The sequence below is a fragment of the Oncorhynchus mykiss genome, chromosome 1 (assembly GCF_057628025.1).
Source record: "Oncorhynchus mykiss isolate SJ-2025 chromosome 1, ASM5762802v1, whole genome shotgun sequence".
Taxonomy (NCBI): Eukaryota; Metazoa; Chordata; class Actinopteri; order Salmoniformes; family Salmonidae; genus Oncorhynchus; species Oncorhynchus mykiss.
The window spans coordinates 49,519,243-49,546,677 of record NC_143022.1 but is presented as its reverse complement, the minus strand read 5'-3'; the positions used below and the strand labels follow the sequence as shown (position 1 = coordinate 49,546,677).

General features: G+C 43.0%; 1 protein-coding gene across 1 annotated transcript; it reads left to right on the top strand.

Annotated features, from left to right (window-relative positions):
* The first annotated feature begins 1,274 nt into the window (after nt 1–1,274).
* Nucleotides 1,275–25,992, top strand: LOC110524125 (nuclear factor of activated T-cells, cytoplasmic 3). The gene is made up of 9 exons (XM_021603497.3): nt 1,275–2,022; nt 8,879–10,070; nt 10,444–10,606; nt 12,376–12,575; nt 13,311–13,483; nt 14,944–15,084; nt 15,559–15,614; nt 15,726–16,794; nt 24,515–25,992. The coding sequence occupies exons 1-9, from the start codon at nt 1,938–1,940 to the stop codon at nt 24,619–24,621; spliced, it is 3,186 nt and encodes a 1,061-aa protein (XP_021459172.3). The 5' UTR covers nt 1,275–1,937; the 3' UTR covers nt 24,622–25,992.
* The last annotated feature ends 1,443 nt before the right edge of the window (nt 25,993–27,435 follow it).

Below are 27,435 nucleotides of genomic sequence, written 5' to 3'. Positions count from 1 at the left end.
TCCATTTTGAATTCAGGCTGTAACAACAAAATGTGGAATAAGTCAAAGGGTATGCATACTTTCTGAAGGCACTGCAGTGAATGTGTTAGTCACCCAGGGAGTGTCCCAAGTTAAACCCTGTGAATGTAATGCTTGATAACACTGTTATAGTAATGCATATTACGTAACAATGCTATAATAATGCTTAATAGCTGTGTTATTCACTCATAATAATGCCAAATGACTTAACACAACACCTTCTCTTTTATTATATCCATGCAGGGAGAAGTCAAAGAAAAATGCAGAACAGGCTGCTGCTATAGTATGTCTACGTGTTCTGGGACTGCCAGAGGGGCGGGCGGGTGAACAGTACTCTGGGTTGGTGGGCAAGAGAAAGAGGGAGGAGAAGAGGAATAAGAAGCCAGATGATGAGGACACCACTGTAGAGTATGGAGCCAGGAAAAGACCCCTGTCTAAAAATCCAAAGGAGCAACAGCTGCAGAAGACAACAGGGCACCAGCTATTCCAACTGGTGTACAGCACCAGACAAGCACAGAGTGATGCTGCACTGTGTAAAATGACTAATGCTTTACGACCGCAATAAGACGGTATGCTCCTTTTTATATTAAATGGTGGCGGATTTGCAGCAGGGGTCAGCTCTTGCCAGGGGGAGTGATCGATACAGTAGCGGCCATATTGTTGTGAGTTTGAGTCATTGCCTACAAGAGCAGCGTACAGCGAGTAACTGAGACACTGAGTAACTGGAACTGTCAGCTCTCACCCCAATAGTCAAACATCAATTAGCATGAGGCGTTCCATGCTATTTATTTTCTCTCCTGGATTATTTTGTTTATAGACAACTATCATGTTTGGTGTTTGTGTGAAGAAGGCATGCTCTACAGGGGATTAAGAAATGGCCCTATTCTTAATTTTTTTTATTTGATAACCAAAACCGATAATAAAAAATGTAAACTGGTCAAATACGTAACAAGACAGACAGTATGGCAGTCTACTTGAAATCACACATTCTCCTTATGCTTGCAATACTGAATGTATTCTGCTGTAATGTCACGATAGAAAACCAACTTTCAGCACCACATCATATTGACCAGAAGCAAGGTAATTATTGGTTTTGTTTTATTGTTATTGACAGGAGTGTATGTACTGTGTAATAAAAGGTGCCAGAGGAGGGCAGTACAGGAGCTGTATAAAGCTAGTTAGAATTATCAGACAGTATTTATTTTGTAAGGCCCTTTCACAATTGGTGAAAACGTACTTTTTTTGTTGCAGTTTTCATCCTTATAAAGGGATTGTTGCTCTATCACTGTTAAACTATAAAGGTTGATGATTTGATTGTGGTATGAGTGGTGTGTGTGTCTGCTGTTGGATCACGGATGGTTTCTTTGTTTTTAAAACTGTTTGCTTCTAACGAGATAAGTATTCGTATCGTTGATTGATTGCAGTCTCCAGAAATACATTCATTGTCTTGTCAGGTGATTTGATACTCTAAAATGGTCTAGTAGCTTGTAGGCCTACAGTACTCTCTCACCAGCTACTTAGTGTACGCGGGGTGATGCCGGGTGTAGTATTTTGCTGACGTCATGAACCAAGCTGTCTGTAATGCTTTGTTTGTAATGTGGAAGTTTGGAGTAGACTACCAGCCTACTTCACCAGGCATCAAGAGTAACTACGGTCGAACCATTGTGTGCGTCTTTTCTAGTCCGAGAACTGAACTGGTGAAGTATCAAGAGAATATAATAGATTCGTAATAAATGTCGCCTGGAGGGGACACGCATTTAGGAATCGCTTTAGTTATTTACAACTTCGGATAGGCTTCTTGCTGCCGTTTATAGTGTAAACTAAACAAATTTTCCTCCTGTTGTATCGTTAACCTTCCGAATCCAGTTTTGAAACAACCCAGGAATAAAGAACTGTAAAGAACCGACTCGTAAGACCGAATGACTACTGTAAATTGTAGCGGCAATGAGGAACTGGACTTCAGACTTATTTTCGGAGAGGACGCGCAACAGCTAGGCCCCGCAGGTGAGTTTTTATTTTTACAATGTATCCGTATTCCACAAAGCCTTAATAGAATTTTCAAAGTTACCAATTTGGTGCAAATGTTCTGTTTGTGTCGCCTTGGCCAAATTGCGGTATCTGGTCATAGAGCCGAACCACGACTGTAGGCTGCATTCATTGACTAATATCAAATCATATTTTATTGGTCACATACACATGGTTAGCAGATGTTAATCCGAGTGTAGCGAAATTTTTGTGCTTCTAGTTCCGACAATGCAGTAATATTTATATAACAAATTCACAACAACTACCTTGTACACACAAATGTAAGGGATGAATAAGAATATGTACATATAAATACAGTGGGGCAAAAAAGTATTTAGTCAGCCACCAATTGTGCAAGTTCTCCAACTTAAAAAGATGAGAGAGGCCTGTAATTTTCATCATATGTACACTTCAACTATGACAGACAAAATGAGAAAAAAAATCCAGAAAATCGCATTGTAGGATTTATTATTTGTTATATACCCTTTGTTGCCAATGACAGAGGTCAAACGTTTTCTGTAAGTCTTCACAAGGTTTTCACACACTGTTGCTGGTATTTTGGCCCAGTCCTCCATGCAGATCTCCTCTAGAGCAGTGATGTTTTGGGGCTGTTGCTGGGCAACACGGACTTTCAACTCCCTCCAAAGATTTTCTATGTGGTTGAGATCTGGAGACTGGCTAGGCCACTTCAGGACCTTGAAATGCTTCTTACGAAGCCACTCCTTCATTGCCCGGGCGGTGTGTTTGGGATCATTGTCATGCTGAAAGACCCAGCCACGTTTCATATTCAATGCCCTTGCTGATGGAAGGAGGTTTTCACTCAAAATCTCACGAAATATGTTCCCATTCATTCTTTCCTTTACACGGATCAGTCGTCCTGGTCCCTTTGCAGAAAAACAGCTCCAAAGCATGTTGTTTCCACCCCCATGCTTTACAGTAGGTATGGTATTCTTTGGATGCAACTCAGCATTCTTTGTCCTCCAAACACGACGAGTTGAGTTTTTACCAAAAAGTTCAATTTTGGTTTCATCTGACCATATGACATTCTCCCAATCTTCTTCTGGATCATCCAAATGCTCTCTAGCAAACTTCAGAGGGGCCTGGACATGTACTGGCTTAAGCAGGGGGACACGTCTGGCACTGCAGGATTTGAGTCCCTGGTGGCGTAGTGTGTTACTGATGGTAGGCTTTGTTACTTTGGTCCCAGCTCTCTGTAGGTCATTCACTAGGCCCCCCTGTGTGGTTCTGGGACTTTTGCTCACCGTTCTTGTGATCATTTTGACCCCACGGGGTGAGATCTTGCGTGGAGCCCCAGATCGAGGGAGATTATCAGTGGTCTTGTATGTCTTCCATAGCCTAATAATTGCTCCCACAGTTGATTTCTTCAAACCAAGCTGCTTACCTATTGCAGATTCAGTCTTCCAAGCCTGGTGCAGGTCTACAATTTTGTTTCTGGTGTCCTTTGACAGCTCTTTGGTCTTGGCCATAGTGGAGTTTGGAGTGTGACTGTTTCAGGTTGTCGACAGGTGTCTTTCATACTGATAACAAGTTCAAACAGGTGCCATTAATACAGGTAACGAGTGTAGGACAGAGGATCCTCTTAAAGAAAAAGTTACAGGTCTGTGAGAGCCAGAAACCTTGCTTGTTTGTAGGTGACCAAATACTTATTTTCCACCATAATTTGCAAATCAATTCATTAAAAATCCTACAATGTGATTTTCTGGATTTTTCTTTCTCATTTTGTCTGTCATAGTTGAAGTGTACCTATGATGACAATTACAGGCCTCTCTCATCTTTATAAGTGGGAGAACTTGCACAATTGGTGGCTGACTAAATACTTTTTTGCTTCACTGTATATGGATGAGCGATAGAGGAGTATATACATATGAGATGAGTGATGTAGGATATGTAAACATTATTAAAGTGCCGTTATTTAAGGTGATTAGTGATACCTTTATTAAGAACATTTATTAAAGTGGCCAGAGATTTGAGTCTGTATGTTGACACAGCCTCTCTATGTTAGTGGTGGCTGTTTAACAGTCTGATGGCCTTGAGATAGAAGCTGTTTTTCAGTCTCTCGGTTCCAGCTTTGATGCACCTGTACTGACCTCGCCTTCTGGATGATAGCGGGGTGAACAGGCAGTGGCTCGGGTGGTTGTTGTCCTTGATGATCTTTTTGACCTTCCTGTGACATCGGGTTCTGTAGGTGTCCTGGAAGGCAGGTAGTTTGCCCCCGGTGATGCATTGTGCAGACCGCACTACACTTTGGAGAGCCTTGCGGTTGAGGGCGGTGCAGTTGCCGTACTAGGCGGTGATACAGCCCGACAGGATGCTCTCGATTGTGCATCTGTAAAAGTTTGAGTGTTTTAGGTGACAAGCCATATTTCTTAAGCCTCCTGAGGTTGCGTCTTCTTCACCACGCTGTTTGTGTGGGTGGACCATTTCAGTTTGTACGTGATGTGTACGCCGAGGAACTTAAAACTTTCCACCTTCTCCACTACTGTCCCGTCGATGTGGATGGGGAGGTGCTCCCTCTGCTGTTTTCTGAAGTCCACGATCGTCTCCTTTGTTTTGTTGACATTGAGTGAGAGGTTATTTTCCTGACACCAGACTCCGAGGGCCCTCACCTCCTCCCTGTAAGCCGTCTCGTCTTTGTTGGTAATCAAGTCTACCACTGTAGTGTCGTCTGCAAGCTTGATGAGTGAGTTGGAAGCGTGCATGGTCACGCAGTCATGGGTGAACAGGGAGTACAGGAGAGGGCTGAGAACGCACCCTTGTGGGGCCCCAGTGTTGAGGATCAGCGGGGTGGAGATGTTGTTTCCTACCCTCACCACCCGGGGGTGGCCCGTCAGAAAGTCCAGGACCCAATTGCACAGGGCGGGGTCAAGACCCAGGGTCTCGAGCTTAATGACGAGTTTGGAGGGTACTATGGTATTAAAACCTCTCTGGGATCTAGCGTCCCACCTCGCCAACAGCCAGTGAAAGTGCAGGGTGCCAAATTCAAAACAACAAAAATCTCATAATTAAAATTCCTCAACCATTCAAGTATTTTACACCATTTTAAAGATACACTTCTTGTTAATCCAACCACAGTCTCCGATTTCAAAAATGTTTTTCGGCGAAAGCAGAACATATCATTATGTTAGGTCAGCAACAAGTCACAGAAAGCATTCAGCCATTTTCCAACCAAAGAGAGGTGTCACAAAAAGCAGAAATATAATCTAAATGAATCACTAACCTTTGACGATCTTCCTCAGATGACACTCCCAGGACTCAATGTTACACAATAAATGTATGTTTTGTTCTATCAAGTTCATATTTATATCCAAAAACCTCAGTTTACATTTGCGCCATGTTCAGAAATGCCTCCAAAACATCCGGAGAAATTGCAGAGAGCCACATCAAATAACAGAAATACTCATCATAAACTTTGATGAAAGATACTTGTTTTACATAGAATTAAAGATAAACTTGTTCTTAATACAACTGCTGTGTCAGATGTCAAAAAAGCTTTACAGCAAAAGCACAATATTCAATAATGGAGAGCAGGTCCACCACACTAGTATTTTATTATTGAACTGTAATCAATGTGCATAACAAGCAGTGACGATTTTAGCATGTAAATCTTGGTGGGGCAATTTTGTTTTACATGCATGCCAGCAATGCATGCCACAATACTAAACAATACATTCATTGCATTATAACGGTGACAAACAGTGCCCACAAACTGTTAGGACCTACATAAAGCTGTCCCAACACCTTACCACTGCTACACCTGGCTATCAGCGGAGCCTTGTCTGGCAGCGAAACAGTTCATTCAGCCTCTTTTACTGCCTTTTAAAAAATATAGCTGATATGGATGACTTGCTTAAACAAATGTGGTTTCTACTGACAATTGAGATGTACAAACTATGGCATAAGGGGACGAAGAGCGGATAAGAGGCAATCCGTAATATCGATTAAGACACGGGCGTAGTCAATATAACTGTTTGTTCTGCACTTTTGAAATGTACAGCGACAGAATTCAGACCAAGTCACAACCATAGGATAAATAAAGGGGACATAGCTGTAGTCTAGTGGTTAGAACATTGGACTAGTAACCAAAAGATTGCAAGTTCAAATCCCCGAGCTGACAAGGTACAAATCTGTCGTTCTGCCTCCGAACAGGCAGTTCAGGGGCAGCAAAAACCCACCCTAGGCCGTCATTGAAAATAAGAATTTGTTCTTAACTGATTTGCCTAGTAAAATAAAGGTAAAAAAATAAAATAAGCAGACAATGGAAGCTCTTACAATATTCAATGATGACTTTTCTCTAAAACAGACTATAGGCTAAATTTGCACCACCAAGTTAGAACAGTAAGTTATGGGGTTGAAAAGGGAACAAATTATTAGGGTGAGGAACATGGTCTAATAACAACTTACTACACAACATACACTTAGTATTACTTTCTTAGCTACAGTTTTCATATCTCCCTGGCATATTACATCATTTATGCAGCAACATACAAAACGTTTTTGGACTCACCTTGTTGTGCTGTGCTCACTTGAACAGGAAGGTGGCGTGGCCCGAAATCCCGACTTGGAATTCAGAGTTGGATGACCAATTCCGAGTTTGCAGTTGTTTTGAATGTGGCAGAAGTCATGCTGGATTGACAGCATGGCCAATGTATTCAAACTTTTCTGGCCCATGGTGTTACCCCTTTTTTCGTGATATCCAATTGGTAGTTACGATGTTGTCTCATCGCTGCAATTCCCCTACGGACTCGGCGAAGGTCGAGAGTGAAGCCGCACTGCTTCTCGACACACTGCTCGCTCAACCCGGAAGCCAGCCGCACCAGCTTGTCGGAAGAAGCGATGTGAAACCACCACAGAAAGCACGGAGCTAGGCTAATACCCCTTCAGTTTGGAGCTGCCTTTCTCAAGAAAGCAAAAAGAGACCATGTTTGTATGCGGCTTTATTAACTCAATTATATATTTAGGATATGTGACACGTATTAATGCCAATATAACATGCAAACAGAATATAAATATATATAATTAATTATAATTATTATAATTATATTTTTTATATATATTTTTTATATTAGCTTAACAGCCCTGATAATGACACATCAGACATCTTGAATGACATGGAGTTTATTACACAGTTGCATTTGATTATATTTAATCAGATCCTGGTCCAGTTTACATTTGGATATATGCAAAATCTGAATGTCCAAATATACAGTATCACTGTGTAATTTGTCAAGTAAAACACTATTGTATTGACAACTGCCCATTTTGTAATTTGGGGGGTCTTGCACAGAGATTTCAGGTGAAAGGCCTGGGGAAAGGGTCAAATGTCAGTGACATTGGGGTTTGTTTCGCCTTGGCTAGATTGTGGTATCTGGTCATAGAGCCGAACCACGACTGTAGGCTGCATTCATTGACCAAAGTGTCGGCTACTGTAGCCCTCTACATAACCTCGGCTATCAATTGAGTAGCCAAATAAGCCTAGAGTAGCCTACAGATTAAGTTGAATAAGAATGTACTTTTTATATCTTTAATATCTATTGTAATAGAAGAGAATAAAACATGATAGCCACCCACTCCCTGTTTTCCATCGGCCATTTCTCTTGTTTCCTTCCTTATTTCCAACTCCTGTAAATGGCACCCGCATCTCGGTCAGGCGCCAACACATTCTACCACCCAGCCAGAGGGGCCGCCGAGCCCGTGTTGCATCAGATAACGTTTATATTCATTACATTCATTTTGCAAATAAGTCAAGGCGAAGGGGCCGTTCTTTTATGTGCTCCATATCGTGGCACACATAGCCCTTGGACATCTCACCATCTTTGCATTTTGTGTGCAGACCAGGCCAGAGCAGAACAGTGTGTGGTTACGTTTGTCCTTGTGTGAACTAGTGTAGACAGTAGGCTGTGGAGTTTAAAAGTATCGACACGACCACTTATCGCAGGCATTTTCCTGATATTGTTCATGAAGATAGGTAGCCTATACTAGAGAAATGTGAAGTTTGAGGTGAAATAAGTTTGCTAATATGGGTAATTTGGACCATTGATGGCTACAATCATGAAACTAGTAGTAGTAGGATGACTTAGAAAAACATGGTGCACATGAATGTTATAAATGTATCATTCTATTTATTGTTATGGAATAAATGCAGGCAATTTATCATCATATGGACTTTTGTCCATATTGCCGACCAGCTCTAGAAGGCCGCCGCTTTTATTGCTGTTGCTCAGTTGACACCGGTGATAACGTACAGTTAGTTAGTTGTGTGATTTAGACTGGTGAGCGCTGCTGTTGTTAATCTATCCACCCGCCAAGCTGCAGGAGCCCCTGCCAAACAGGTCAATCTCTATATCTAGTCTTCCCCACAATTTGTGGAGAGACTCTGAAATGGCATTTATGACAACATTCCCAGTGGGTTATGGATGACTAGTCTAGGCTGTCTGTGTTAAAGGATCGATCAAAAGAGAGAGTAGTAGATGGTGAGTAGTTGATCAGAGAATTATCATTTGTTTGTCTGTTATCTCCTCTCTGGAGTAATGCAGGGAGCAATGGCACCAGTTTTATCTGCTGCTGTATGCCCTAAAGACACTTTGCATTGAAAATGAACCTCCCCCTCAATTTGCCTACACTCCTATCTAGAACCAAAAAGGGTTCTTCGGCAGGCTCCATAGGAGAACCCTTTGAAGAACCACATTTGGTTCCAGGTTCCCTTTCCAGAGGGTTCTACGTGGATCCCAAAATAGTTCTATCTGGAACCATAGGGTTCTCCTATGGGGACAGCCGCAGGAACACCTTTTTCTAAGTTTCCTTTTTTTATACCCAGGTCCAGACCCTGGTGACAGCACGCCATACTATACCACCCAGTCTATGGTCAATCAGCCTATTGGCCAGGCCCAAGACTTACAACAGAGCCAGCAGCACCACCAGGCTGCTTCTCAACAAGCTCCTCTCCAAACCTATGGTAACTACCACCCCAGCTCCAGCTATGAAGTTCACAGTTCCAGATACTGTCCCATGGGACACCTCCCCAAGGCGTTCGACTGCCCAAGCATCCAGATCACATCTATCAGTCACAGTCACCAAGAGCTGGGCTCCAGCCAGGATGCCGTGCCCATCAGCGGGGCAGACGGCGGGGGTGAGTGCGGTCGTGAACGGTCCTGGTCCAGGGATCACCTCTACCTACCCCTGGACCCCTGTTACAGGGACTCATCGTCCCTGAACCCCAGCCCTTGCAGCAGCCTGTCCTCCAGGAGCTGGCTGTCTGACGTGTCCTCCTGCGAGTCCTTCTCGCACGTTTACGACGACGTGGAGGCTGAGCTGAACGAGGCGGCCGCCCGATTCACCATGGGTTCCCCGCTGGCCTCTCCCCTGGCCTCCCCTGGCTGCTCCCCACAAGGCCAGGCCGCGGGGGGATTCGGGGTAGAGCTGTGGCAGCAGCAGTACTTCATGAACACCCACTCCCTCTCGCCCCACCAGTCCCCTCGCCAGTCGCCCCGTCAGTCCCCCTGTCACTCTCCGCGCAACAGCGTCACAGACGAGAACTGGCTTAACCCGCGCCCCACCTCCAGGTCCGGCTCAAGGCCCACATCACCTTGTGGGAAGAGACGACACTCCAGCGCAGACGTCTACGGACATGGACCTTCCCCCTCCCCATCCCCTCATCAGTCCCCCTGCCCCACCCCCAGCCACTCTCCCAGAGGCAGCGTAACAGAGGACACCTGGGCGGTTGGAAGCCCTGGTGCCATGGGGGCCCTCCTGTACAACCTCCCTGAGGTAGACGTTCCCTCCAAAACCAGGAGGACCTCTCAGCAGGCTCACATGGGTCTACTGCTTGGACAGGGAGACTCAGGGCTGGTGCCCGAAGACCAAGGAGTCGTGTTGCCTCACCTGGACTCACCTGCAGATGAGTCTGGGTCTACTCTAAAACAGGATGGCCTTTTTGAAGAACTCTTTCTCTCGGTTCCCTCACACTTCACCTGGAACAAACCCAAACCTGGCAACACACCCCTTTTCAGGTTTGTTATTCATAATTACATAAGCATCAATTCTCACGTGTGCTTCATCATGCTATCCACCAGGTGAACACTAATTTCTGCGATCACTCAGCATGGTGCAGACATTGTACTACCATAGCAACCCTAGCAAGGCCAAGGGCCAGGAGATCATAACTAGAGGTGAAGAACAAGATACCAACCCCTATGCTGAATGACAGTATGTTTATGAGAAATAATGTCTGGGTTGTAGTCGTTAACGCACACTGTAGCAAACATTCTTGCAATGGAAAATTATAATTTCGTATTGGGCAAGTTCAGGTAATCCCTCCCTGTTTGTCTGTTTTCTTCCATTTGCTACCTAAGTAATATGACCCTGTGTTGCCTTCCCACCTAGGACCTCCTCCCTACCCCCACTGGACTGGCCCCTGCCCAGCCAGTTTGGCCAGTGTGAGTTGAAGGTGGATGTGCAGCCACGGGGCCACCACAGGGCCCACTACGAGACAGAGGGGAGTCGGGGGGCCGTCAAGGCTGCCTCAGGAGGACACCCTGTAGTCAAGGTTAAGAGAAAGTCTTTCCCAACCTCATGACACCAGACCTGGGTCCAAATAGTATTTGCACTTGTAAAGCTCAATCTAGCACAGCTAAAGTATTTAAACACATACTATTTGAATCCAGGTCTGCATGACACATGTACAGTTGAAGTCTGAAGTTTACATACACCTTAGCCAAATACATTTAAACTCAGTTTTCACAATTCCTGACATTTAATCCTAATAAAAATCCCCTGTTTTAGGTCAGTTAGGATCACCACTTTATTTTAAGAATGTGAAATGTCAGGGCTCTGACCAAGAAGATCAATATGATTGCGCTAAACTTTATGCCTGGTTCACATAACAAGTTGTGTTTTGATAAACTGCTGTTTGCAATTGTAACCTCGAGGTGTCAATCAACGTGTGACATCCTGAGATATCAAAGGAGGTGTTCTTGTTACAATGAACTGTGTTGAGTAGGCGTTTTGTGCAATTACTCCCTCCCTGTTATTACTTGAAATTGACATTTATTGAACAATGTTATCAGGGGTTTGTGACACTTGTTCATGTATTAGGCTCAGTAAATATGGGGGGTGACGTAGCTTATTCAAACCCAACCAACCACAAGAGCACTGGCGGCCCTAATCTCGCACTGTAGTTTCTCGCTCTCTTGCTCTCCTTCTCTGTAAACGACAGATACATGGTAACCCTCAGACAGACAGCCTGTTATTGTAGCCCAACAGCTATTCATTTAACACAGGCGCGTGCAAGCATGTGTGTGTGTGTGTGTGTGTGTACATGTGAGCTTTGTGTTCTGTATATTCAAGTCCACATCAAGCATGGCCTTGGAAGCCATAACTCTAGTAAACAACTAGGCTGTGCTGTGACTCACTACATGAGAGAGGAGGGATCCAAGGTGTATGCATTTAAACCCATGGATGGATCACAGCTCGTACTCTAGTTACTCCAAAGTGCTGCACGTACACCAACAACCACACCCTTTGATCTTTTACCATTTTAAGTAGTCTGTGCTCGGGGTATCACACTGGGCATCACACTGGTTATATCACCAGAGCGTATCACCTAACGTTTAGCAGAGCACTACTTGCCAGTGGGGCTGGAATACAATCCCTGGATCAGGGCTCAGAGTATCACCTAACATTGAGCCGAGCTCTATTTGCCAGTGGGTACCGTCTAGCAGAGCACTATTTGCCAGTAGGACTGGAGTGGGACTGAACTACCATCTATGGATCAAGGTGCAGCCAGGCTGGAACAGATGCAGGCTGAGATAAGCAAAGCTTTATTGAGGCCTGGCTCTCATGTAATATATACCAGCTAGTTTATTTTGGGGTGTCTTCATTACTCTAGTGTTAAAGCCACACAGCTTCACACTCTAGTCCTCTGTAATGCCACAAGCAGTGTTTCCCTGTACATTGCATCACGTAGGCGTGTTGGACATTCCTCAACCTCAGGCTGGCTCTTCAGGGGCACACCTTATTTTTGTTGACCTCAAATGGTTTGAATTGGGTAATTTCATTGCAGGCAATCCAGGATGTACATTGCATATTGCGCAGGTCACATTTTTAGACATTGTCTGGGTGTATTGCTATCAGTACAGAGCTTTGGCATTGGTTTTGCATACTGTTTCTAAACAGACCCAAACACACTTATTCAAATGTACAGCGCAGAGAACAAGAGTGCTCATAAGAAGAAGTGAAACATGTTGTATTTGTGTATTTGTTAATCAAATGTGGTAGAATGCGTATATGATTTCTATGGATTGGTGTCATTTTCAGCTCATTGGATACAACGAGAAGCCAGTCAACCTGCAGATTTTCATTGGAACGGCAGACGATCGGTACTTGAGACCACATGTCTTCTACCAGGTGCACAGAGTAACGGGAAAGACGGTGGCTACTGCTTGCCAGGAAAGCGTAATAAGCAGTACAAAGGTTCTGGAAATCTCTCTCCTCCCCGAAAACAATATGTCCACCAGGTACGGGTCATAACCATGTCATATTTATGTTTTCAAAGCATCACAAGGCTAAAAATAGAACATTTGTGCTTGTGATTTATTGGTATTATGATCTAAAATGTAAAATGGCTTCCACTGTGAATTCTCATCATTTTTGAACGATTTAGAACAGATGATAGCATGTTAAAAATGGGAATGGGTTTTCGTCTAAGAATAAGAATATTTCTACACCTAGAACAAATAGAAACAGACAGAACATAACTATTTTGTCACGGAAATGTGGCTGCCTTACATAATAGAAGAATCCAGGCATTATTTTCTCGCACTATCTGATACTTATTGGTCACTATTCAACAAACGACACGACATCATAAAATGACATGTGAAGAATGTGAACTATTTAAAGCATTATGGTCATTCTTTATTAAGGGCGGCAGGCTGCCTCGAGGTTAGAGCGTTGGGCAGTAACCGAAAGGTTGCTGGTTTGAATACCGGAGCTGTGCCCTTGAGCAAGGCAATTAACCCTAATTGCTCCAGGGGGCCTGGACATGACCCCACACCCTGCGGGTGTCTCAGGGGGAGTTGGGATAGGCAAAAAAAAAAAAAACATTTCCATTATACACTTGTGTGTAACAGGAAAAATAGAAGCACCCCCAAAAGTAGGATTATTATTAGCTTACTGTAAATATTAAAATGGAAATGTGTATATGGGCCTTTATATAATGTTGTCTCATGCTTGTATTTCTCCCTCTACAGTATTGACTGTGCAGGCATCCTGAAGCTGAGGAACTCTGACATTGAGCTCAGGAAGGGGGAGACTGACATCGGGAGGAAGAACACGCGTGTGCGAGTGGCATTCCGTGTTTATATCCCTCAGCCCAGCGGCAAGGTCCTGTGTCTGCAAGCTGCCTCTATTCCTGTGGAGTGCTGTGAGTACCTTTTATTCAGTAGGCCGGCCTACATACTGTAGTAATAGTACCAGTCCAAAGTTTGGACACACCTACTTATTCAAGGGTTTTTCTTTATTTTTTACTATTTTCTACGTTGTAGAATAATAGTGAAGTCATCAAAACTATGAAATAACACATATGGAATCATGTAGTAACCAAAAAGGTGTTAAACAAATCAAAATATATTTTATTTGCGACTGCACTTGAGAAAACTTGAAAAGTTCTTGAAATTGTCTGGATTGACTGACCTTCATGTCTTAAAGTAATGATGGACTGTCATTTCACTTTGTTTATTTCAGCTGTTCTTGGTCTTGGTCTTTTACCAAATTGAGCTATCTTCTGTATACCACCCATACCTTGTCACAACACAACCGATTGGCTCAAATGCATTAAGAAGGAAAGAAATTCCACAAATTAACTTATAACAAGGCACACCTGTTAATTGAAATGCATTCCAGGTGACTACCTCATGAAGCTGGTTGAGAAAATGCCAAGAGTGTGCAAAGCTGTCATCAAGGCAAAGGGTGGCTACTTTGAAGAATCTCAAATATAAAATATACTTCGATTTGTTTAACACCTTTTTGGTTACTACATGATTCCAAATGTGTTATTTCATAGTTTTGATTTCTTCACTATTATTCTACAATGTAGAAAATAGTAAAAATAAAGACAAACTCTTGAATGAGTAGGTGTGCCCAAACTTTTGACTGGTACTGTACATGCGTTCAAAAAGCCACATATTATTCATATAGAGTTTTTCCCGATTATGGGACTTGACCAGAAATAATCTTTATTTATATAATCTATATTTAGTGTTTGGTATAATAATTAGTTAAAGGCTATAACTTGTGACCAGACCTCCTCTTAAGGATCAGACCCTTTTTTTTCAATTTTCACCTAAAATGACATACCCAAATCTAACTGCCTGTAACTTAGGACCTGAAGCAAGGATATGCATAATATTGATACCATTTGGGAAACAATTTGAAGTTTGTGGAAATGTGAAATTAATGTAGGAGGACATAACACATTAGATCTGGTAAAAGATAATACAAACCCCAAAAAATTGTACAATCTTTGAAATACAAGAGAAAGGCCATAATGTATTATTCCAGCCCAAGCACAATTTAGATTTTGGCCACTAGAAGGCAGCAGTGCATGTGCAAAGATTTAGACTGATCCAATGAACCATTGCGTTTCTGTTCAGAATTTTGTATCAAGACTGCCCAAATGTGCCTAATTAGTTTATTAATACATTTTCAAGTTCATAACTGTGCACTCTCCTCAAACAATAGCATGGTATTATTTCACTGTAATGGCTACTGCAAATTGGACAGTGCAATTAGATTAACAGGAATTTAAGCTTTCTGACAATATCAGATATGTCTATGTCCTTCACTGTTCAGTATATGTAATAGTTAAATGTAATTGACTTGCAGCCCAGCGCTCGGCCACAGACCTTCCCCAGATGCAGAGCTGCAGTCCCCTCAGCTGCTTGGTCAGTGGGGGTGGGGAGATGGTAATTACTGGCTCCAACATATCCCCCGAGTCAAAGGTCATCTTCCTGGAGAAAGGCCCTGGTAAGAGACGCTGACGCCGCCTTGACTTTATAGAGTTCATAGAAAAGCTAGAGGATAAGTCTGGTTTATCCTTTTCCCAAACCATACTCACTTGGATATGTTCTTTCCAGCACCATTCCAGCAACTATAGCAAAGTAGCTTTGCCTTGTGCGAGCCGGACCGGCTCATAGGAGCAAGAGCTCCTATGATCTCAGGGTGAATACTGTAACCATGAGTCCACCGAGTTGGTCCAACAACTATGGTGGTGCATAACCAGGCCAGCACAGTGCAGAAACTGAAACCATATCATGACCAATACTTGGCATCTATAAGGTCTTATTTATGCATACATGTAAGCAATGACATGAGAAATATATATTACGTGACTTGGCTCAGTAGTGTGAAAAGGGTATAAAAACGATGCCAAAAAAAGGAAAATATTCTTCCATTAACACATTACAACAGTGTGTTAATTGTGATGTTTTATCTCTCCAGATGGACGCACACAGTGGGAAGTTGACGGAAAAGTTATTCGAGACAAGAGTAAAAGAGTAAGTAGAAACCTAAATTACATGATTAAAGTTAGCCTACATGAAATCAACCTCCCAAACCCTGGATCCCTTGAAAAGATGATAAATCATTTGGAAACATTCTCTTTGCAGTCCAGAATCGTGGTTGAGATTCCTACCTACCACAACACCACTGTGAGCTCTGCAGTCCAGGTGCAGTTCTACGTGTGCAACGGGAAGAGGAGAAGAAGCCAAAGGCAAAATTTCACATACTTGGCTGGTGCTTCTCCACACCATTATCCCACTGCCAGTGACCATGCAGTTGTGGCTCCTCGGGTGAAGCAGGAGCTCACCAACTCAACCTATCTGTCTACTTGCAACAATCTCCCTGGCCTATATCCAACAAGCAGCAAGCAGAATTCTTCTGACGGGGCCTTCTCTCAGGACAGGCCCTTGTATGGTTCCTCTGGTGGTCACCCTGTGCCTTGTGGTCCGCCCTCCCAGCCAGCATACACTCCCTCAGGCTCCTCACCTCTTCAGCACTCCCCTCACCTCCACAGCTACAGTCCCAGTATGGGATACCAGCGGATAAGCCCCATGCATACACCTGATTCAATGCCACCCCCTCGGACAAAGCCTGTCTACCAGGCCACACAACATAATGTGCCTTATAGTGGCCAGGCCAGCTCTCCCATGAGACCTGGTCTTGCCGCATTCCAGGTCATTCGACCTCAGTCTGCCCAGCCCAGGCCAGCTGTCTCCAGCCCTCATAGGGAAAGTGTGATGTACCAGAGCCTCATTGGACCTGATCTCTCTGTTGCCACTCTCCAGTCTGCCAGAACCCACACCCAGAATGCAACCCAGCTGCAGTCTCTAAAATACCACTTTTCCCACTCAGACTCTGACCTAGCGGCTCTACAGGCTGAGTATAATCTGAGCTACCATTCTGACAAAAACTTGCCTGCTTCGTATTCTCCCACTCCTGGAGTAGCAGCAACCTGCTCCACCTCCCCGTTAGCATCAGCCTCCTCTGGGGGTCCCCTGAGGCACCTGTCCCCCAGCAGCGCCCAGGGGCTGGCCTCTGGTATCGACCCCCAGGAGTGTCCCCCGGCACCCCATTCCCTCTTCTCAAACGACAGAGGGAGGGTGAACATCAAGCAGGAACCAGAGGAGAAGCTGCCTCTTGGCTCCATGGGACTCCAGGAGATCACACTAGATGATGGTAAGGGGCTCATATGATACTTCTGGCCATGTAGTGTATGTGGACACCCCTTAAAATTAGTGGATTCGGCTATTTCAGCCACACCCATTGCTGACAGGTGTATAAAACAAAGCACACAGTCATGCAATTTCGATAGACAAACACATGCGCCAAATACAACAGGTGTAGTAGCCCTCACAGTGAAATGCTTACTTACAAGCCCTTAACCAACAATGGAGTTTTAAGAAAATACCAAAAAACAGTAAGAAATAAGAAAAGCAAATAATTAAGGAGCAGCAGTAAATAACAAAAAGCGGGGCTATATACAGGGGGGGTACCGGTTCAGAGTCAATGTGTCAATGCGATGGCACCGGTGTCGAGGTAATTGGTGTAATTATGTACATGCAGGTAGGGTTAATAAAGTGGCTATGCATAGATAACACAGAGTAGCAGCAGCTTGGGGTTGGGGGGTGTAAGTAGTCTGGGTAGCCATTTGATTAGCTGTTTAGGAGTCTTATGGCTTGAGGGGAGAAGCAGTTTAGAAGCCTCTTGGACCTAGACTTGATGCTCTAGTATCGGTTGCCGGGCGATCTTATCGTTGTCGGTGATCAGGCCTACCAATGATCTGGCCCCCCTGAGGGGCCCCTGTGTTGAGGATCAGCATGGCGGATGTGTTGTTACCTACCCTTACCACCTGGGGGCGGCCCGTCAGGAAGTCTAGGATCCAGTTGCAGAGGGAGGTGTTTAGTCTCAGGGTCCTTAGCTTAGTGATGAACTTTGAGATCACTATGGTGTTGAACGCTGAGCTGTAGTCAATGAATAACATTCTCACATAAGTATTCCTTTTGTCCAGGTGGGAAAGGGCAGTGTGCAGTGCAATAAAGATTGCATCATCTGTGGATCTGTTGGTGCGGTATGTAAATTGGAGTGGGTCTAGGGTTTCTGGGATAATGGTGTTGATGTGAGCCATGACCAGCCTTTGAAAGCACTTCATGGCTACAGACGTGAGTGCTATGGGTCGGTAGTCATTTAGGCAGGTTACCTTAGTGTTCTTGGGCACAGGCACTGCTTGAAACATGTTGGTATTACAGACTCAGACAGGGAGAGGTTGAAAATGTTAGTGAAGACTCTTGCCAGTTGGTCAGCGCATGCTCGGAGAACACGTCCTGGTAATCCGTCTGGCCCAGCTGCCTTGTAAATGTTGAGCTGTTTAAAGGTCTTACTCACATCAGCTGCATAGAGTGTGATCACACAGTCATCCGGACAAACTGATGCTCTCATGCATGTTTCAGTGTTACTTGCCTTGAAGCGAGCATAGAAGTTATTTAGCTCGTCTGGTAGGCTCGTGCAACTGGGCAGCTCTCGGTTGTGCGTCCCTTTGTAGTCTGTAATAGTTTGCAAGCCCTGCCACATCCGACGAGCGTCGGAGCCGGTGTAGTACGATTCGATCTGAGTCCTGTATTGACACTTTGGCTGTTTGATGGTTCGTCAGAGGGCATAGCGGGATTTCTTATAAGCTCCTGGGTTAGAGTCACGCACCTTGAAAGCGGCAGCTCTGCCCTTTAGCTTGGCGCGAATGTTGCCTGTAATCCATGGCTTCTGGTTGGTGTATGTACGTACAGTCACTGTGGGGACAATGTTCTCGATACACTTATTGAAAAACCCAGTGACTGATATGGTGTACTCCTCAATACCATCGGAAGAATAATGGAACATGTGCTAGCAAAACAGTCCTGTAGCTTAGCATCTGCATCATTTGACCACTTTTTTTGAAGAGCTCAGGGACTTTCAACATGGCCCCGTCATAGGTTGCCACCTTTCTGACAAGTCGGCTCATAAAATTTCTGCCCTGCTAGAGCTGCCCCGGTCAACTGTAAGTCCTGTTATTGTGAAGTGGAAATGTCTAGGCCCAACAACGGCTCAGCTGTGAAGTGGTAGGCCACATAAGCTCACAGAACAGTACCGCTGAAGTGCGTAGTGCAACTCTGACTACTGAGCTCCAAACTGCCTCTGGAGCAAGGTCAGCACAATAACTGTTCGTTAGGAGCTAATGAAATGGGTTTCCATTGTCAAGCAGCTGCATACAAGCCTAAGATCACCATGCGCAATGCCAAGCGTCGGCTGAAGTGGTATAAAGCTCACCCCCATTGGACTGTGGAGCAGTGGAAACACGTTCTCTGGAGTGCCCGAATCACTCTTCACCATTGGCAGTCCGACGGCTGAATCTGTGTTTGGCGGATGTCAGGAGAACGCTACCTCCCCAAATGCATAGTGCCAACTGTAAAGTTTGGTGGAGGAGGAATCATGTTCTGGGACTGTTATTCATGGTTCGGGCTAGGCCCCTTAGTTCCAGTGAAGTGTAATCTTGAACGCTAAAGCATAGAATTACATTCTAGACGATAATGTGCTTCCAACTTTGTGGCAAAGCGAGGTCCATACATAAATGGTTTGTCGAGATCGGTGTGGAAGAACTTGACTGGCCTGCACAGAGTCCTGACCTCAACTGACCTCAAAAAGTTGTTTTATCGTCTTATAGGCATAATTTTATCCAAATGTTATTGTTCACAATGCATATTATTGTCCACTATTTGTTTAGTAATGTCAATGCATATTGTTGTCCACAATACTTCTTTAGTAATGTCATCCATGTGAATATCGAAGACCCCGTGAAACACAGCCTTGGGATTTATACATAGGCCTCCATCAAACCCGATCATTCTCATCAAATCCCATATTTCTTTATTTCTGTAATATTTCACTAAAAGGTGTTCTAAATTCTGTTCATCGTGACAATTGGGGATAAGACAGAATTGACTTTTGTCAAAACAACTCCAATTTACTACAGCATGCACTGGTAAACATCGTACGGAAATCAACCAGAAAAAAAGATCACTTTATAAATAGTTTTGTTCGAGACTGTTCCAGTTAATATTTCATTGTCTGAGAGACCCGATCATCACCGTATTAAAATCCCCACATAATATCGCACACATAAATAGCCCCTAGTTTCATAAATAATAGCTTTTTCTTAGATGCTGTGTATACATTTATCACTGTTATTTTCGTTTCCTCTAAAGAAGCAGTCCAGTATTAACCTATCGATGTCTGCCAAAAGCTAATATTCTCAGCTCATTTAGATTATTTGCTTACCTTCTACTGGGGACTTGGTTTCTCATTTTTCTTTTTAACTTGGCTTTGGATTGAACTGCGTTTGGAAGTGTAAATGGCGTAACTAACTCTGGCGGGGAAAGGGAGCAGGGGTTGGAAGGAATCTGTCTCTCTCTTTCAGTACTGAAATCAGTACTGAAGTCTGACTCGTTCGCGTCCTCAAAGGACTCTTCTTTCTTGCTCTCACTGCAGCTGGACCTGGAGGATTGGATACTCCTTCACTTTCGTATTCAGCTCCCTCAGCTTATCTCGCATTCACTGGCACTTGCCTCTCAGCTGTGCTTTGACCTGTAGTGGTGACCTCGCGCTCTGCCGTGGCGTGGTGGATGGAACTCACTGTTGAGGTCGGTGGCTCTGTCTCCTCTTCCGGCTCTTCCTCTGGGCTGGATTGGGGACCAGCCCTCGCTTTGTAGGCATAAGACTGGGGACACTTGCAGAAGTCGTGGCCCTCTTTTCCACACAAGGTGCACTTGCTTGGAGACTCACAGTCCCTGGATTTGTGTCCAAGGTCATCTCATCTCCCAACACTTCACCTCTGGGCAATCCTTGACATGGTTGTCCGGCCCCTGGCAGATGTAACACAGAGGGGTTTGTCCAGGGAAGGAGATCTTCCCCTTGTACGGGTCAAGGGATATTGAGTTAGGGATTGTTATCGACTGCCCACTTGTGGTTTTGTGCACTTTGTACTTGCGTACTCCATACCATATCCCGAACTTATCCACGTGTTTCACTGCAGGTTGTAAAATAGTGCAATACCCATTTAGAAACAGTTTGACGTCATGATCTGGAACTCTTCCCGTCCAGAACTTTACAAAGACCATCTTGACGTCCAGCACAATGGAGGACTCCACTGTCCCGTCCTTCTAATTTGTGGCTGTCTCTTGGGCTAAATAGACTCCAGGAAGCGGCGTAATGGGGGTTCTTCCTTAAAGACGGGCTGTAAATCTCTGCAATGAATCAGTAAACATCAACTGCACAAATCTAATTGGATTTGAATAAGAGTGTCTCTCTAACATAGTCACAACTTGGTGGATCGAGATTGACGGTGTATTTTAATCTTGCCCAGTATTGATCAAAACGAGCAACATATGTCGACCACAGATGAACCATATAGCTCTGACAGCTCGGGACTACAACATGATTATTATGGGAGATAATTGATCTATACTTTGGTTTGTCATGGACAACCGCGATGATCGGTCAGACATCGTGTGTTCACCAAAATCGAATCCAAGTGAATCCAAAACATTACACTGTTGATTTCATGTGTCTCCAAGTGGCCACACGCCTCTCCGAAAGTGTGCACAGTTCCTAAGTCATTTCAATGCACTTTTATGCACTTTTTTTAGTTCTTCTAGCTGTGCCGTTGAGGAACTAGAGCACACTTGTTGTTATTATGTTTGGAACACAACCCTGCAATCACACAATCACTGTTGTTGTTTACGCAATCCAAAAAAACGGCCCATTATAAAATCGCAATTTGGGTCAGGTGAGCTTCACTTCAACACTTGTTCTATTTCCCAACATGACTAGCTAAGTTAAAAAAAAATATATGATCTTAGTGTTAGGCTTTCACAGGGTAATTCAGAGAAACAGATGGTCATTTTGGTGCACATAGAAAGGAGTCATGCATTCAGGTGCGTGTTCCACTGCAAACTTTCTTTACAATAGACAAGCATAGGCACATTCTGTAACTTGTAACTTGTACATCAAACATAGTGATCATAAACGCTGACACTGTATAGGACATGAGTTTTATGATTATGGAAATGTGAAGTGCACATTTGGACTCACGGGTGTTTGGCTTGCTTGTAATTGCATCATAGCTGTATTTATTATAATCCCCAACGTCTCATCTTTCAAAGTACTTCGAGTCCTCTTAATTTACAGCATTTCCCTCACTCTTTCAACAGTTTTGCTAATGTTGTCCAATTAGCGGGAGAGATGGAGGTAACTTCTAGTCATGTGCCGTGCTCAAGTTCAGAACGGCTGTCAGTCAATAACCATACAGCTCTGTGAAGCACAGAGCCTGAGCTTTGACATCATTTATAGCATGTTCCTGTACAGCCACTGTCTAATTTAGGTGCTGATCAGTGCCCCAATCTGCCATTTTCAACCCGTATACTGGTAGGAATGTAAAGGGGAACTGTCAATTATCTAAACGTATGGGAGTTGTAGCGATGAGACAAGATAGTAGCTACTACAACAATTGGATACTACGAAATTGGGGAGAAAAAGGGGTAAAATTCACAAAATAAAAAAAAGGAAAAAAAAAAAGAAATATAATTCTTAGAATGGACCTATCCATTCAGACCACTGCAATTTAGCTGGTACACCATTGAAATTGTAATTGAATTAACATTTTAACTTCTAATTACTACCACAAAGATGGCCGCCAGTCCACCCACTTTCGAATGTCAACTTCAATGGTCATGTGTTTTCTATTATTTATATTTCTAGGATCTTAGTAGGTTTCTTATGGAGGATTGACAGTATAATTTAAAAGAAAATATATTCCCATTCAAGTCAACATTCTCTGATGTGTGGACCTCCAAACAGCTTTGTGGTACCATTTTAGTACATTTATGAGCCAAAACATGACACCCACCCTGTATTCAAGAGTATGTTGTGTCTCCACCGATGGCGGGCATAACACAACAACCTCAGATTATGTCAAATAGGGTCTAAACGACAACATATGTGAATTATGAATAAATCTGAGTACTCGTTTTTAGATAGTTGACGTTTAAAGTTTAAAAAAATACCACAAAAAAATGTCTTCAATAGTATGACAGCTCTGTTTGTAAGCTTTTAAATGATATCAATCTCAACCATTTATCTTTTCGAGTGATGTAGACATGGACGCCTCGTGGTATGGTGGGGTATAGAAAATAGGTCAACTTTTAGAACCTTTATCTCCAAAAAATCACTTTCTGAGCACTTCTACCTTGGGCAAATATGTATGGAAGGTTTCATTCAAATCAAAAGAGGTGCTGTCGAAAAGTGATTGAATTCATATGGATTTACCCAGCTTAAAGTAGGGCTGGCTGTAATTACAGGCCTTTAGGGGCCAGGCGATGAACCATAAAGCTCTCAGGATCTCACCATGCCGACCTGATTTTTTAATTAATCACCTCGCGCTGGCCGGACTGTGTTTGTCCCGACAACACAGTCACTGTGGCCCAGTATTCTTGTCACCATATGCCCACTAGGTCTTTGTTTGCTCCTATACAGGGCTGCATGGCTGCCAGCCCATGTGTGTGCATTTGTGTGTGCGTGCATACGTGTGTGTGCACTTGTGCACATACTGTATGTGTGTATGCGTGCATTATGATGTAGGTTAATTATAGGCAGAGGCCGGATTGCTAGCTAAGGAGATGACACTTTTAACTGTGTGTATGTTAGTATAGCCTACAAACTATAGTCACATAGAGGAGGCTAAAGATACCTTGCACGCTAATCTTCTTCATTTACCATCTGTGGCACAGCTGTCACAGGGCAGTAATGACAGACAGGCTTTCATAAGACCCCCACAACCCCCCCACTACATACGGCTTGAAAATAGGACCCCTGGCCTGAGCTGGGTGGAAGGGTCCTCTTTGAACTTTACTTTCACCCAACAGGGTTTCTGCAACTCTGATACTTAAATTAAGAAACAGCGAGTTTATGTCTCATTAGGTGAGATAAGATAATCATTTAATTGAAAGGATTTAATCAATTTGTCATTTCAAATTAAAGTGATTTCATTGATGTACAGTTGTGGGATCTTTTAGTTTCAATGATTTTGTTTTTCTTAATGACTAATTTTCGGCCGTTACAATGTCTTGTACGTGTTCTTGGAGGAAGGGAGCTGGTGCAGTCAAGCTGTCGGAGTTCCTGTTAGTCTATTGGTTGAAAAAAAAACAGGGACTGGTTATTTCCGTTCCCTCAGTGCTAGCCTGTTTGTTTACATGTGTTGTCTATCATCTACCCTCATACACGGCTCGGGTTGCAAACACACCTTTTCATGGAAAGGCTATGAGTACGGTGTATATGTGACCATTTGATCCATGTGTTTTTGTTGCACTGTAGGGAATATAAATAGACCTCACAAATGCAGACTGGAACCGCAGCCTTCGACATGGATCCCACCCTTTGATAAAGCTCCAAAATGTGTTCTCACCATTCAGCCATCTCTAACCTTTAGACCAGGCCTCAATCCTTGTTGTTTTTTTCATCATGCGTGACATCTGCAGAGGGAGACTGTTAAAACTAAAAGAAAGCAATGTGTATCAACAATGCATGGTATTCAACGTCTGTTCCACATTGGTTCACGTCAAAATAAGTCAATTTATACATTTAGCGTTACAACAAACTGTGCACACACACACTGGTTGAAACAACGTTGATTCAGCCCGTGTGTGTGCCCAGTTTTTTTTTTTTGTACTGCAAAAAAAATGTATAATTGACTTGTTTTCCGTTTTGGTTTAGATTTAGAAGATTGGCAATGCTGCCCTCAGATGGCTGAAACAACTATAAAGTAAGACACGACAAGAGCCTTGAAACTAAACCCTGGTGTGTCTGTCTTTTGCAGTGAATGAGATCATCGATAGAGACATATCTCAGCTCGGTGGCGGAGCGGCAGAGTCCAATCAACCAAAACAGGATACTTATGGATGGGATACTGTGATACTCCAGTGATAATGTTCTTCCATTCTGTGGCCTTCATTCGGTTTCTATTAATCATCATCATTACTCAGGACAGGAGTTGAATTGTGCTATCTATGCATTTGGCGGTTCTATTACTAACTGACCATAAATAGACGGCAAAACCCATTGTGGTTTAACTGGTACAATTAACCCAGTTGCTGGTAATACATACACCTGTGGAGGTGGTTAGGCTGTAGAGAATGTAACCACTGGGCACAGGTGTCAATTCAACGTTGGTTCAATGTAATTCCATTGAAATGACGTGGAAACAACATTGACTCAACCAGTGTGCCCGGTGGGTAGGCCTGTTTGTTTGCTTATCTAACAGTTCAGGATTTTCAAGTCAAACTAAAATATATTTTAAGATGGAAATACTTCTCACACCAAAGATTTTTTATTTGTTGCCCTTTAGGCACAGCTGAAATATGACAACTAATTGTCTGTAAATGCATGAAAATTACGTATTTGGTGTTGAAAGAACATTGATGTCAATGAAGAGGCTGAAAAAGGCCAAATACCAAATGCTGTGTTAATTTAATATTTATTGGTGAAATACATTCGATTTAAATTAATTTTTGATACTGTAGCTCTTGCAGTTGTATGATTCTTTAGAATAATGATACATTTTCATAACCTTCTAATGCCTGGTATTTGTATGCCTATTTTCTATTTTAGTTTCCAAAGAATGTACAGTATATTATCAAGATTTATATGATACTTTTGGCAGTATGCTTAGGTGTGAAGTAGCTATATCAAAGTCAAAGTTATAATCAACAAAAATATAAACGCAACATGCAACAATTTCATTGATTTGACCGAGTTACAGTTCATATGAGGATATCAGTCAATAGAAATACATTCATTAGGCCCTAATCTATGGATTACACATGACTGAGAATATAGATATGCATCTGTTGGTCATAGACACCTTAAAAAAATGGGCCTCGGGATGTGGTCTCGGTATTTTGGTGCATTCAAATTGCCATCGATAAAATACAATTGTTTGTTATCCGTAGTTTATACCTGCCCATACCATAACCCCACCACCACCATGGGGCACTTTGTTCATAATGTTGGCATCAGCAAACCGCTTGCCCGCATGACTCCATACACATACGTGGTCTGCGGTTGTGAGGCCGGTTGGACATACTGCCAAATTGTCTAAAAGGACATTGGTGGCTTATCTTGGCAAAGGTGAGATGTTCACTAACAGAAATAGGATTTTTGTGTATGGAACATTTCTGGGATCTTTTATTTCATCTCATGAAACATGGGGGACCAACACTTTACATGTTGTGTTTATATTTTTGTTCAGTGCATTTCATCAGGTTTTTGTTCAATAAAAAAAAAAGCAATTAATAAGCCTGTTCTCTGTGTATCTGTGAGTGCTTTTGAAAACATACAAAAGGAGGGGGTAGGTGTGGTTATACATTTGAAGTTGGAAGTTTACATACAGTTTGCAGACATACACGGCTTTGTGCACTGTATTGCTCGCCAGGATACTCTTGAGTAGCTACTCTACTGTCTCAGACACCTGGCAGTACTCCTGTAGAAAGTGGTGATGTTGTCGATGATGACTAATTCACCTGCCTTGGAGATGTGGCAGCAGCTATTGTAGCCTACCTGGTTTGGGTACGTTTGTAAACTTAGCCTCTGGTTTGTTGATCTTCAGGCTTTGAATAGTACTGACTTGTCTGTTAATTGTGTTTTGAATAAGAACAAAACCATTGCAATTGAGACTTTCACCTCACAACCCGAGGAAAACTTTCACCTTGATATTAAAATAATGGATTTGGGATTGTGTTCATTTGCTGTGTTTCATTTGATGATTTGATGATGAACGTTTCAGTTTGATATGTCATGCTGCTCATGTGATGGTGAATACAGCCTGCTGTGTCCTGATGCTGATTGCAAAGTAGATACAGTGCATTGTCTTTTGGCTGTTCCGCATCAGTGAAAAACAGGTTAGCAGGAATGTGTTCTGTGTTTGTCAATGTCAATCATCAGGGAAAATGGCCAATTTGGATTAGGGCAAAGTTGAAACATTTCAAACAGAATGACCATTGTACCAATTGAAAGAGAACACTGGAGATTCAGACCAAAAGTGAGGACAGAACAGTTCACCTGACACAAGACTGAATCCAAACATTACACGGTTGATATTAGTGCCTTAATTTGTATACATGCATATTTACAGACTTTTCCACATTTTGTTGTTACAGCCTGAATTTAAAATGTATTAAATTGAGATTTGTTACTGACCTACACACAATGCCCTAAAATGTCAAACTGTATTTTACATTTTTTATTAATAAATAAAAAAAACAAATGTCTTGTGTCAATAAGAATTCAACCGCTTTGTTATCAAAAGCCTAGATAATTAAAGAAAAAGCCTAGGAATAAACTCACTGTGTGTGCAATAATAGTGTTTAACTTGATTTTTTAAGTGACTACCTCATCTCTGTACCCCACACATACAATTATTTCTAAGGTCCCTTAGTCGAGCAGTGAATTTCAAACAGATTCAACCACAATGACCAGGGAGGTTTTCTAATGCCTTGCAAGGAAGAGCACCTATTGGTAGATGGGTAAAAACTCAGAGTGATTGTTTTGGGTCCTGTACAAGGCCCATTGAGTTTGGGGGGGTCCCCCCCTCTCTTACAGCTGGCAATGTCATAAGAATCTCCCCCCAGCCACCCATCCTCTGTTTAGTTAGATCATTGTTTACAGTAGGAAAAGTGAATGGGAAAAAAAGTTTGAAGTGTCTTCACCTGTCTGTGTGTAATTTCAACAACAACAAAAAAC

Bases quoted from the DNA above. Each gene is read 5' to 3' on its own strand.
- LOC110524125 (XM_021603497.3), top strand. From the start codon at position 1,938: ATGACTACTGTAAATTGTAGCGGCAATGAGGAACTGGACTTCAGACTT. The intron at 15,085-15,558 runs GTAAGAGACGCT...TTATCTCTCCAG, and splicing joins CTTCCTGGAGAAAGGCCCTG to ATGGACGCACACAGTGGGAA. The intron at 15,615-15,725 runs GTAAGTAGAAAC...TTCTCTTTGCAG, and splicing joins TTCGAGACAAGAGTAAAAGA to TCCAGAATCGTGGTTGAGAT.